Here is a 12,561-nt window from a genome sequence, read left to right as displayed (position 1 = left end):
ACAGAGAGAGAGAGAGAGAGAGAGAGAGATCACAAGTTGGCAGAGAGGCACGCAGAGAGAGAGAGGGAAGCAGGCTCCCCGCTGAGCAGAGAGCCCGATGTGGGACTTGATCCCAGGACCCTGAGATCATGACCCGAGCCGAAGGCAGCGGCTTAACCCACTGAGCCACCCAGGCGCCCCCCGTCCTGGAGTTCTGCCTCTGCTTTCTCCCACCCCATCAGGTGCCCCAGCTGGGGGTTTTGCTCCTTTGTGTGCCTCCTGTGTCCCTGACTCTTCCCTCCACCACACTGCTTTTGTTCGGGCCTTCTTCATTTTTCCCCTGAAAATGTCCCCAGGACCGTGCTTCTGACAGCCTCACCCCTGCGTAGTCCTTCCAGAAATGGGCGTCCGATCATTTCACTGCCCCGCCTCCAATCCTGTCACTCCCAAACTCTCAGGCTCAGATTCATGCCGCTTAGACTGGCCCCCGGGCCCATCTCTTCACCTTTGTTTCCTGCCACGGGCACAAACCCACCTGCTCTCCGGTTCCCCCCCGAGGACCTAGCTTTCAAACCCGCTGAGCTTCTCACAGCCCTCTCCCTTTGCCTCTGCCCGGCCCTCTGCTCCGAGTGCTTTTCCCTGTCTTCACCTCCTGCCTCCTGCGTGTGCTGGCCACTTCCTTCAGGCATCGCTGTCTTTGGAGAAGCCTGCGCTCTTCACGCCCGAGGGCGTACCTTGTCAGTTCTTACCACGTGCCTTACTTCCTTTATTAGCAAACCTGTATGGAGTGCCTGTTCTGAGCCAGGCGCTGTTGTAGGGGCTGGAGAGACAGCAGTGAACAGATCAGGAAGCTTCCTGCCCCCATGGGGCTTCGGCATTGTAGGGGGTTAGGTCTGGTTGTCTCAGACTGGACCTCAAGCTCCCCGGCACTGCAAACACGGCAGTGCTGCTCAGGAAGCTCTTGGTCCCCCATCCAATGTCCATTTCCCCCCGAGTGCAGTTCTTCCCAGGGGCCCAAGGGTACAGCTTGTACAAGTGCCGCCCTCCACCACCCCTGCAAGGAGGCCTATTTAAGAAAGGCAAGAGAGCTCCTGGTCAGCTCAGGGCCTCACTGCTGGGCCCGGGATCCTCGCAGAGGCTGTCGGCAGGGAGGCTGTGTGTGGACCGCTCCCCATGTGCCTCTCCCCCTGCGTGCAGGGTTCGAATCTCCTGCAGGACCCACCCCGTCGCCCTCAGCGCCCCCAGCACCCCCATGGCAGGGCCGCAGTGTGGCCAGCTCCAAGCTCTGGATGTTGGAGTTCTCTGCCTTCCTGGAGCAGCAGCAGGACCCTGATACGGTAGGTGCTGGCCCCGGTCTGGCCGGCTCTCTTACCCACTCCTGCTCCCGGAGGCGCCTGTGTCTTCAGCTCTTTCCTCACCTGCTTCTGGCTTCCTGCCCTGGCCTTCTGCCCCACTCCACTTCTGGTTGCCCTCAGTTCCCCTAGTCCTGCCCAGTCTTCCCTTCCACTGGCTCTCCCTTCCCCTTTCCTTTCCTTCATCCGCCCCTCCCTCTTTGCTCACTCCGGCCCCTCTCTTCCCCTCCTCCCCTGGCACGGTTGGTGATCCCGCCCCAAAGCCCTCCCCGGTGTCCTCTGTCCATCCCAGTTCTCTTGGCTCTCCCTCTGCTGCTCCTTCCCTGACCTACACTCTTCTCTCCATGCCCTCTGCCCTGCCTCTCAGCCCCCCTGCTCCATCCTTGCCCCTGTGGCTCTGAGGGGCCTCCTATGTCCGGCCCACATCCTTGGGCGCCACCCCCACCCTGTCCCCTTCGTGTCCCATGTCCTGGGTGACCAGCGTCATCTGGAAAGGTCAGAGGAGGAGGAGCTGAAGGAGGCGGGGCACCCAGGGGACTTCACAGACCATTTTACTCTGATGTTTTCAAACTTGTGTTTTCAGCAGAGGAACCATTAATCAAACGCTTATTCAGAAGCCCCGTGTGTACAACAAAAGAAGTAGACTTTCTTTGGGTGTAGTCCAGTGCCTGTGAGGGGCACAGGGGCAGTCCAGCCCCCGTCTGCCGGGTGGAGCACAGTTTGAAAACACCTGATCTCGGCCGGTGGTCTGACATGGCAGATAAGAGAGGTCCAGAGGTAGGAAGTGATTTGCTGAGGGCATCCAGTGGCCAGCCAGGACTGAGACGGAGCCCTGTTTATTAGCAGCGACTAGGCCCACTAGGTGCAGGCACAGCTCCGGAGGCTTTATACCCATTAACTTGGCTTTACATCGGGTCCTTTTACTGTCCCCATTTTACCAGTTGGGAAACTGAGGCCCGGAGAGCTGAAGTCACTTGCTCTAGGTCACGCGGCCGTGATCCCAGCTCTGGTCTACTCTGGCTGCCTGCTACCCCATACCTGTCCCTCAATCCAGCTGTTCTCTCTGCAGTACAACAAGCACTTGTTCGTGCACATCGGCCAGTCCAGCCCAAGCTACAGTGACCCCTACCTCGAAGCCGTGGACATCCGCCAGATCTATGACAAATTCCCGGAGAAAAAGGGGGGACTCAAGGAGCTCTTTGAACGGGGGCCTTCCAATGCCTTTTTTCTTGTGAAATTCTGGGTAAGCCCTTCGATAAGCTCTTCCTTCCAGTCCCAGCACGTTGATAATAAGGAGGAGGAAAGAGAAGAAGTGGGTATTGGGTGCCCTTTCCACAAGTGCAAGGGGCGGTCCGAGCACACAGCGGCCACAGGGTGGTGGGAGGCTGAACCCAGGAGCCACAGGGGTTGCCGGAGAGCCAAGCTAGCAGGAGAAGGCTCTGTCCTGAGAGGTGATGACAGCCTCAAGGGGACTACTAGAACAAGACCTCAGGGAACACTGAAGGAGGAGTCGGCAAAGAGGCTACAAGGACTCTTGGAATGCCAAGTCCTGAGTTCGCTTTAGGGCCACAGCAGGGCCACTGTTGCGTTGGGCAGGGTCTGCAGAAGTAGGCTATAGATTTAGGATAGCTACCCCAAGAGAAACACCCACCCAGCTTCCCAAACATAGGCTTAGCCTCTGTAGCTTTCCCTACAGGGAGGAGAGCTCCCTGCTTTTGAGTCATCTCCTCTGAGCCCACTAAGCTGTAGTGCCTGCTCTGAGAGCTTACCTCCCAGGGGCCCAGTGCACACAGAAAAGGGGTTCAGGGTGCAGACAAGGGTGTCTGACAAGTGCACACTTAGCCCGTGGTGGAGAAGTGCAGCAGATCCTTCTGGAGCCTGGTTTTGCTTTTCTCCTGTGTGGAATCTGTGGTTTTCCAGATCTCGTGTTTCTTTTTGGTGTCCCTGCTTATTTTTCTGGAAAGCATTCTCTGGTACTTCCCTAAGGAAAAATGTGGTATAGATAAATGTTCAAGTCTTTGCCTGTTGTTCTGTACTTGGTTGATAGTTTGATTGGGTATAGGATCTAAGTCATGAATCATTTTTCTAGAAATGACTTTCAAGAATCATTTTTCAATACACTGCTCCATTGTCTTCAAACACAAGTAGTGTGGTCACTTTCTGATTCTCTGTCCTTTGTTATGTCACTTGGGTTTTGTTTTAGTTTTTGTTTTTTATCTCTGAAAATTTTGCATTTCCTCTCTATGCCTTAACACTCTTTAAGTTTCACATAGAGGAGCTTTGGGATATGTATGTTTTTACTTTCTGATTTTTTAAGCCAGGCCCTTTGAATTGTGAGATTTTGTTACTCAAATTTGGGAAAATTTACTTATATGATTTCTTTCCCTTTGTTGGCTCTGTGTTCTTATCCAAGAACCCATATTAGTCTTATTTTGGATATCCTGGACTTACTCTCTATGATTTTTACAACTCATTTGATTTGTACTTTGATTTGATTTGTACATTTGATTTGATACTCTCTATGATTTTTACAACTCATTATGATTTTCCAACTCATTTTCTTGGAGATTTCCTTAACTATATCTTCTAATTCTTCTGAGTTGGTTGAATGTATCTGAGTACATATTACATAGAACCCAGTATAGCAGTGGCATAAATAAGTAGTTTATTTTTCAAGGATTTCAACTCCATGAAATCACTAGAGATCCTCTATGGAGCTTTCTTGGAAGTCACACACAACACTTAATTATTCTGTGTGGTTGTACTCTTAGTTGAGTAAACTGTCATTCTGAATAAAATTAGGGTTCTATGATGATAGAAGAAAATGGATGAGTCTTTGAGTTGCTATTGTGTTCATAGTTCAGTTGATGGCATTTTTCTTAGTGGTTCAGAAGGTCATGGTGCATTGTATAATTAGTGATGGATTAGATTAATGGAATATGGTGGCATTCTCTGCCCCACTTTCTACTGAATGTCTAACTTTGACCATGATATTTTTAATTAATTTTTTTAAAGATTTTATTTATTTATTTACACAGAGAGAGACAGTGAGAGAAGGAACAGAAGCAGGGGGAGTGGGAGAGGGAGAAGCAGGCTTCCCGAAGAGCAGGGAGCCAAATGTGGGCTCGATCCCAGGATCCAGGGATCCGAGCCGAAGGCAGAGGCTTTAACCCACTGAGCCACCCAGGTGCCTCCCAATATTTTTAATTTTTAAGAGTTCCTTCTTATTCTTTGATGGTATCCTGATCTTATTTCATGACTACAACTTTTCTTTTATCTCCCTGGGATACAAAGTAAGACCCATGTGTTTATGTTTCTTCTGTTCCCTTCTTTGTATTTATTTCCTTTTCATCCTTTTTTCTATGTGTTTTGATGTCTGACAATGTCTGTAATTCTTGGTTCATATATAATTCACCTATCATATAATTCATCGACTTAAAGTGTGTAATTCAATGTTATTTACGGCTTCCCTAATACTTCGTTGTATGGGTATACCAAGTTTTGTTTATCCATTCATCAGTTGGTGGACCTTGGGGCTGTTTCCACCTTGTCTGAATAATGCTACTGTGGATTTCACACCCAAGTTTTTCTGGGGCTATAGGTTTTCATGTCTTTTGGGGAGACACTTGGGTCTTGAATTGCTCTGTCATATGGCAGCAACTCTTTGCCTTTTTTGAGGAGCTCCCAGACTGTTCTCCGAAGTGGCTGCGCCATAGTACATTCTCACCAGTGGTTTTATGAGGGTCCCTGTTTATCCACATCCCTGCTGACCCTAGATTATTTTCTGTGATTATACCCCTCCCAGTAGGTGTGAAGTGGAATTCCTTGTGGTTTTGATTTGCATTTCCTGTGCTTATTGGTCACCTGTCTGTCCTCTTTGGAGGAATGTCTGTTTAGCTCCTTTGCTGATTTTTAAGTTGGGTTGTCTTTTATTATGGAGTTTGAGCTTATATATTATAGACAGAAGTCCCTTATTAGGTGTGTTTTGGAAATACTGTCTCCTAGGCTGTCAGCTCTTTTCACATTCTTGATAGTGTCCTTTGAAGCAGAGAAGGTTTTCATTTTGGGGAAGTCTGATGGAGTCTTTCCTTTGTTGTTTGCACCATGTCCATATTTAGTGATTGGGAGCTCTGTGTACAGGGTAGGACTTGTCACCTGGTGGGTCACCTGGTGGGCTGCACTTTAAGGTGCTTGGGGTTGAGGAGTCATCTGGTTTTTTTTGAGGGAAACAATAAATGTCAGCATGTTTATTAGACCTTTTTTTTTCCCCCCCTTGAGGTTGTTCAGTTTCTCCAGAGAATTCTCCTTGAATGATGCCCCCGGAAGGGGATATACTTGGTCCCTGCAGCCAAGGTGTGGGACAGTGGGGAGGACTGGGGATCCAAGCATTTCTTATGCAGCTTTCAGTCAATTCTCTCTCCCCCCTCTGACCTGCTCCCTGAAACCTGACGCCCTCCTGTAAATTTTCTAATGATTATTTCTTGGTCTTCTGTCAAAGGGTGGGAGAGGTGGGCCTCACCACTCTTGGTACGGCCTTTCAGTCAGTGTCTTGTGCGAAAAAGCCCGTGCCTTCCCTGCCTGTACTGTCCTGGCTTCTCCAGGCCCAAGCCCCTCAGGGCTTCTCTCAACCATGGCTGCTCACTTTTTACTCTAAGACCTCTGAAGGTGCTTTGAGGCTGTGATTCCACTTGCTTCCTTTACCCGTAGAGTTCCTTCTAGCTCTGGTCAGCCTTTAGCCTTCTTAAATTTGTGGAACTCTCTTGCCCGTGTGGTTTCGCCTCTGTTTGCTTCATGTTTATGGCACAACACATTAAAAAAAGTTCCTTGCTATTGTTTCTAGTTGGTTCCCTGGAAGGGAAAAAAGTGAACTTGTATCGTTTGTCTTCCATTTTAACCAGATGTCCTGGAAAGCAGCTTTAACTAGAGTGTCACCTCTCGAGGATTGGTAGTCCTTGTTTGGCATGCTGGTTTGAGAAGATCTAGAGGCAGAAGGTTCCAGATTGACTAGTGATGACCACCATGGGTGTAGCAATGGGGGTAGATAGTGGCACTTGGCGACATCTTTACCATCCCTTCTCTTCAGGTAATGAGGAATCACAGAAGGTTTCCCAGCAGGGAAGGACACGGCCAGAGTTGTCCTGAGCTGGATCAGTCAACCGTCCAGACTGGAAGTGAGGAGGAGGCTGCTCTAGTTTAGGTCAGGCAGGACCTCACCCAGACAGGCTGGCCTTAAGAGTGTGATGTATGGGGCAGGATGTCTTTCTTCCTTTTTCCAGGAGGAGCTTAACCCCACTTCACTTCCCCATTTCCTCTCTCTACTGTCCCTTTTGGCCCCGGCCCTGAAGTTGGAAGTAAGAGGCTTTGCTACGGGCCGCCGTCAGCAGCGTCTCTGTGTAGCAGGCGCAGTAGCTCCCGTTCCCTCCTGTGTGTTGAGGGGGCTCCTGGCGCTTTTTTTGGGGGGGGAAGCCCGCACACTCTCTTGAGTGATCCTTCCCCCAGGCCCCGCCAGTCCCGACTTAGCCTTGGCTTGGAAGAAGGACCTTGGGGGAGGTGATTAGTGACTCCTTCTCAGCAGTGGCTCAGCTACCCTGAGGTTGTCATTTCAGAAGGAAGGCCTGGTTGGCAGGAGGCATTTGTGGAAACAGTACCTGGGGGGCGAGGGGATGGGGAATTTGGGGCCTTTTTCACTAGCTCCTGCCTTCTTTTAGTTAGTAGTAATATTCTGTATTCTTCTAGCCACCATCCAAATGAGGACCATCCTAGGCCTCCCCTTTCACAAAAGAGGGGGACACTGAGGAATGGAGTAAGCAAGGGCCTGGCTTTGAGACGTCCAGCCAGGGTAAGCCTCTTTCCTGTAGTCGTTCTTGTGACATGCACATGACGTAGGTCAGGGCATTCAGTGGAAGGTTACACCAGGCACTGTCCATCACTTTACATGTATCAGCATGTTTCATGCTTGCTGCAACACTGAAGGCAGGTTCAGTTGACGGCCTCATTCTCTACAGGGGAAACTGAGGCACAGAGCAGTGAAATGACTTGCCAGGGTCAGCCAGTTCATAGCGGCTTAACAGATTCACACTCAGTGTGTGTCTAGGGTGTGTGCTTGGAACCAGGACATGGAACTGCCCAACCTTACAGAGTGGCTGTGGGATGACCCTAAGTGGGGTCCTGCTTCTGCTGGAGAAGGTTGTGGATTGCCTATAAGAGGCTCCACAAGGCCCTGAGGAGCAGCAGATAGTGGCAGTGCAGAGACAGCAGACTGAACTGTGCATCCTGGGTAGAGTTGGGCAGTTGGGCTTCTTGGGTTCTCTGGAGCCCAGACTTCTCTTCCAGAAAATGAGGACTGGGGCGCCTGGGTGGCTCAGTGGGTTAAAGCCGCTGCCTTCGGCTCGGGTCATGGTCCCAGGGTCCTAGGATCAAGCCCCGCATCAGGCTCTCTGCTCAGTGGGGAGCCTGCTTCCTCCTCTCTCTGCCTGCTGCTCTGCCTACTTGTGATCTCTGTTCGTCAAATAAATAAGTAAGATCTTAACAAAAAAAAAAAAAAAAAGAAAGAAAGAAAATGAGGACTGTCCTGCCTGCAGGTGAGAGTGGGCAAGTAGGGAAAGGAATTAGAATGTTCTCTCCAGCCTTGCTTGTGGCCCACATCCTTCCTTCCTTCTGATGCTTTCATTTATCATTTGGTGATAGGGATGGATGGGAGAAGGAAGGGAGGGGACAGTTGGTGCTGAGGAAATTGGTCAGGCCAGTTCTCTGTGTGGTCCCTGCACTCTGCCCATGGGCTGTACCCGTGGCCCCTGCTGTGTGGGCCCAATATGGCCCTTGTCTTCCAGGTGCTCATATTCCAAGTGGGAGGATCTGGAGCAAATCTCATGTTCTTGGGCAATAACTAGTGTACAGATATAGGGGAGTGTGGTGGGCTATAAGTGGGGCCCTCCTGGTGTGTCCTGGGGGAGCAGAGGGGCAGCAGTGGGCTCCAGCTGGGATGTAGAGGCTCTTGTCTCTGCTCTGCAGCTCAAGAGCCGTGGCCCGAGTGTATCTCCACTTCTCTGGGCCCGTTTCTCCATCTGAACCATCAGCAGTTTTGTTCTTAATGGTCTGCAGGAGGCTGTGTGTCTGAGGGCCCCAAGGTGCCCTGCCCTTTGCTTGAGCCTCTAGAGCCAGTCCCTCTCTGAAGAGCAGACACTTGGTCAGGGAAAGGACAGGTGAAATCAGAGATGGGGGCCTGCCAGCGGCCAGGGCTCCAGGGCAGTCATCTGGTCTCTCCTGTATGGGGTGGGCAGAGGCACCAGGGTTGTACAAATTCTGTGATGGGGGAAAAGGAAATGCTCCTCTTTGCTAAGCATGAGCCTTTTGGTCAGCTCTGGGGTCCTCACAACCATCTGGAACCCTCCGCTCCTGCCCCTGGCCTGGCCACTCCCTCCCCTGGGAGGCGGGGCGGCACTCCTTAGAAAGGAAACAAAGCTGCCTCCTCCAAAGCCTTCCCTTCTAGATGCTGGGGAGTTGACCAGCGCCTTCTTGGAGTGGGAGGAGGACTTTGATGTCCCTAACCCAGCCTCCTAGCCCATCCCCAGTGGAAGTTACTCTTCCTTTGATGGGGCCGTGGTGGTATTTCCTAGGCTGCTGCCTGGGGGACAAATCATTTCCAGCTGGAGCTGGCGTGGGGTGCAGGAGGGTTGAGTTGTGAGACTATGCTCTGTTGGGTGGGACATGCAGGGTCTGGCGCAGGGACTGAGAAGCTGAAGTCTCTTCTTCCTTCCCCACAACATGTGGGACCAGCTGGGGCCACCTCTGTCCTCAGGGCAGTGGAGAGGGGGCTCGGGGACACCGAGGGCTGTTAACACCAGTCTGCAAGTTGAAAAATGCCGGGCAGAGGTGAACTGAGGCCTCGGAGGGAGGAGAGTACATCAGACCGGCCCCCATCCCAGCCTGCTGCTCCCTTTGGGCCCTGACATTTCTCCCAGGCACATGCCAGCACATGACAATGAATCTGAGCCCCTCCGGCCCCCTCTCCTGGGCTGCGGCTGTCTCAGCTCATCTGTCTGTCACCCGATCCCCCACACCTGTTCCAGGCCCCGCCTGGGCTGCCCACCCACACCACAGCTATGAATAGGGCGAAGGGAGGAGAGTGTGGGGGCACTCGGAGGGCAGGAGGGCGAGTGCCCCTTCTGCTGAGAAAGAGAAAACCAGCACGGTAGAGTGAGGGGGTGCCAAGGTGGACAAGAAGTGTGCGATGTGTACGATGTGTGGGGCAGTCCTCCGGGAGGATAAGGCAGTGAGGCCAAGAGGAGGTGGGGGGCAGGGTTTGTCTGGGTCACCGCCCACATCTGCTTGGCTCTGGGCTGCGCGGCCACAGGGCTGGCCGGCCCCAGGATGCACAGCAGGAGCTTGTTTTCTTTCCCACTACCTCCTTCTCTCTCTTCCTCTCTCTGTACCACTCACAGCATCTCACTCCTTGCTGTCCCACCAGTTATGAATTCCTTGATAGCAGAGACAACGTTCAGCCTCTTTGGACCCCACTCCCCTTGACTGTGCTGGGCTGGGGCGGGAGACATGGGTGACTGAGGGATGGAAGAGCCAGGTGAGTGGGAGGCTAGGACCAAGACCTGCGTGTGCTAGGGCAAAGGTTATGGTGGGGCAGGGATGCGGGGCTCACCGCTCATCTCACTTAGCGCCACCCAGCGGTGAGAGGCTGAACAGCCACAGGCGGCAGCCGTGGCGGGGGCGGGTACGGGGTTGGGAGGAGGGCCTCGCCCCAGGCCTGGCCGGGGCCCCTGGGAGAGCTGAGTCCTTGCTGGCAGGGTGCTTACCATCTGGAAGGGGCCGAAGGCATCTGAACAGATTCTGGCAGCACAAGGTGGTGAAGGGCATGGCATGTCCAGAGCGGTGCGGGGGCGCTAGGCAACTGTGACCTTTGTGCGCTGGGAAGAACCTGGGAGGGATTGGGCCGGTCCTGCCCAGCCCTGGTGCACAGCATTCTTTTTGGTGGCATACAAACAAATATTTCTCCTTTAATAGTTACGCAGTAATTATCACAGAAAAAAATAGAGTTCCTGACTGATTTCCTGGACTTAGCATGGACGGAAGGAATGAGTGGATTTAAGAGAAAACAGTGGGGATAGAACAGGGCCCTGGTAGGTGCTACACAAGCATGTCGTTCATCAAGAGGACCCCGGCGGTGGCTGTGGTTCGAGCGCCATCATTCTGTGCCCTGGCCTTGCCCCTTGGCTGGCACCCACCCTCCCGTGTTCGGGTGCCTGCCCTTCATAGGCAGCCGACCTTCCTGCCAGCTCTTGTTCACGCTCCTGCCCTGTGCTTCTGGCTGCAGCATACTTTGAGCAAACTGTTCCTTTTTAAAGAAGTCTGACAAACTTGGTTTCCTAGGAGGAGCATGTGACTTAGCGGGGAAAATAGGAGACGGAGAGCTGGATTTTGGTCCCAGTTCACCACGTACTTCACCGGAAGGCCTTTGCTGGTCCCAGCTGCCCTCAATTCCCAGCCCAGGGAGGACCGCCCCCGCCCCACTCCCAGCCAGGACTCAGGGCACCCCTTGCTTGCCCAGCTCCATCCCCACCCCAGGGCCGAGATGCTGCTATTTATTTCGGAGGCTGAGCCTTGAATGTAGCTGGAATTCCTTGTTCTCCTTTCTTCCTAGAGGCCTCATTAAAACCATTGCAGAGTGCACTAAACCTGTGCCATTCTATTCAGCATGAAAACAGCCCATTTTCTTTTTCTCATCATGAAAGTTAACATATCCTCATTGTGTTCCATAACCTGCCTTTTATTTTTTTCACTCGGCAATCATCTTCATTTCACCACAGTAAACACAGGCCCTCCTCAGTAAACTCAACAGGAAACTCAGGCCCTTGTGGCGACCTAATATTTTCATTGTGCTGTAAGACATTGAACCAGTCCCCAGCAGTCCAGACAATGTTCTTCCTCTCAGAAAACTTCTTTCCCCAAAGGAGAGAAACATAATGACTGAGCATCCCCTAATGGCTGGTAACAGAACTGCCTGGTGCCCGGCTCTGAATGGTGCCAGAACCTTCCGTGGTTCTGGGGAGCCCCTGAGTTTTGCTCAGAGGAGGCCTTGGTGTCAGATTCTTCAGCCTCATCCGGAGCTTCTGCGTCGTGGGGCTGCCGCGCTCTAGGTCCAGCCTGGCGGTGCTCAGGCTGCTTGTGTGGGTGGGAGGAGAGAATGCACCCTCAGAAGAAGCCTTTTTAGATCTGTGTGTTTGTTCTGAGTTCTGAATTGCTCTGCTAGCAGGCCCTGGCTCAGATGGGATGATTCACTGGGGGGCCCTAACTTGGGGGATGGGGACCCCTAACTGGCTTAGGGCTTCAGAAGCACAGTGTCTGCCTGAGAGCTGCCAAGGCGTGGACTTGTCTCATCTGAGCTCTCCCTCCGTCCCTGTAACTCTACCGGACGCAGTAAGCGTGGGAGTGGGAGCTTGAAGACCTGTGTCTCGTCGCTTGTCAGCTCTGTGGGGCTGGGCCAGGCCTGTGGTCAGGGAGCCTCACTGGTCATGCTGAAGCCAAGATCCTGCTTCTATCCCACTTGCAGGGGATGTGTGTGAAACTGGGAGTCTTACCCCATGTTGGCTAAGAGAAAAATTTCAAATCAACCCAACACCCAGCAGGAGGCACTTGAGGCTCTGCTGTCAGCAGAGGAAGAAAAGATGTGTGTTGGGGAACAGCAGGAAGCTGATCTAGGGGACCAGGGGCTCCCAGGCCAGGCTGGGGAGCAAGCATCAGGTTCTCTGATGGCAAAGGGTCAGTGAAAGGGTTTTAACCATGGAGGGGTGCAGTTAGACTCGTCTTTTGAAGAGAATTCTCAGAGAACGTAGAGAATGAACCGAAGGGAGGAAGACCAGCAGTGGAGGGGCTTCGTCTGGAGGCTGCAGCAGAGATGTGAAAAGTCAGGGGTGACTGGACTCAGTACTGCCATAGACATGGGTGAGAGGCCGGCCCCCAGAGCCGTTTCCAAAAGAGCACTGGCAGGGTCCAGTGACCAGATGGACTGGAGGATGAGACGGAGAGGAGTCCTGGCACCCCCTCCTACTCTCCCCTCCGCCAGTCTCCCATTCTGGCTTTCTGTTCCCACGCTTACTGCACTATCAAAATTGACTCTGGAAAGGATCTGACAAATTCATACTAAAATAGAAATGACTGATATAGATTCAGTTGTTTGCAGTTTAACAAGAGCAAAGCCTTAGACTGTAAAACCATAAAA

General features: G+C 52.4%; 1 protein-coding gene across 4 annotated transcripts in view; it reads left to right on the top strand.

Moving 5' to 3' along the window:
- Positions 1-12,561, top strand: part of TEAD4 (TEA domain transcription factor 4) — a 64,062-nt gene that overhangs the window by 44,866 nt on the left and 6,635 nt on the right. For all 4 annotated transcript variants that reach the window (XM_045071689.1, XM_045071692.1, XM_045071690.1 and 1 more), the window contains 2 exons: positions 1,177-1,316; positions 2,401-2,574. In XM_045071689.1, coding sequence (XP_044927624.1) covers positions 1,177-1,316; positions 2,401-2,574 — 314 coding nt within the window. The remainder of the gene's footprint in view (positions 1-1,176; positions 1,317-2,400; positions 2,575-12,561) is intronic.

This window comes from Mustela putorius, unplaced genomic scaffold (assembly GCF_011764305.1).
Source record: "Mustela putorius furo isolate JIRA1106 unplaced genomic scaffold, ASM1176430v1.1 tig00003988_pilon_pilon_pilon, whole genome shotgun sequence".
In the NCBI taxonomy this organism is placed as follows: domain Eukaryota; kingdom Metazoa; phylum Chordata; class Mammalia; order Carnivora; family Mustelidae; genus Mustela; species Mustela putorius.
The sequence above is the reverse complement of the archived record's forward strand: the minus strand, read 5'-3'. Positions and strand labels throughout refer to the sequence as shown.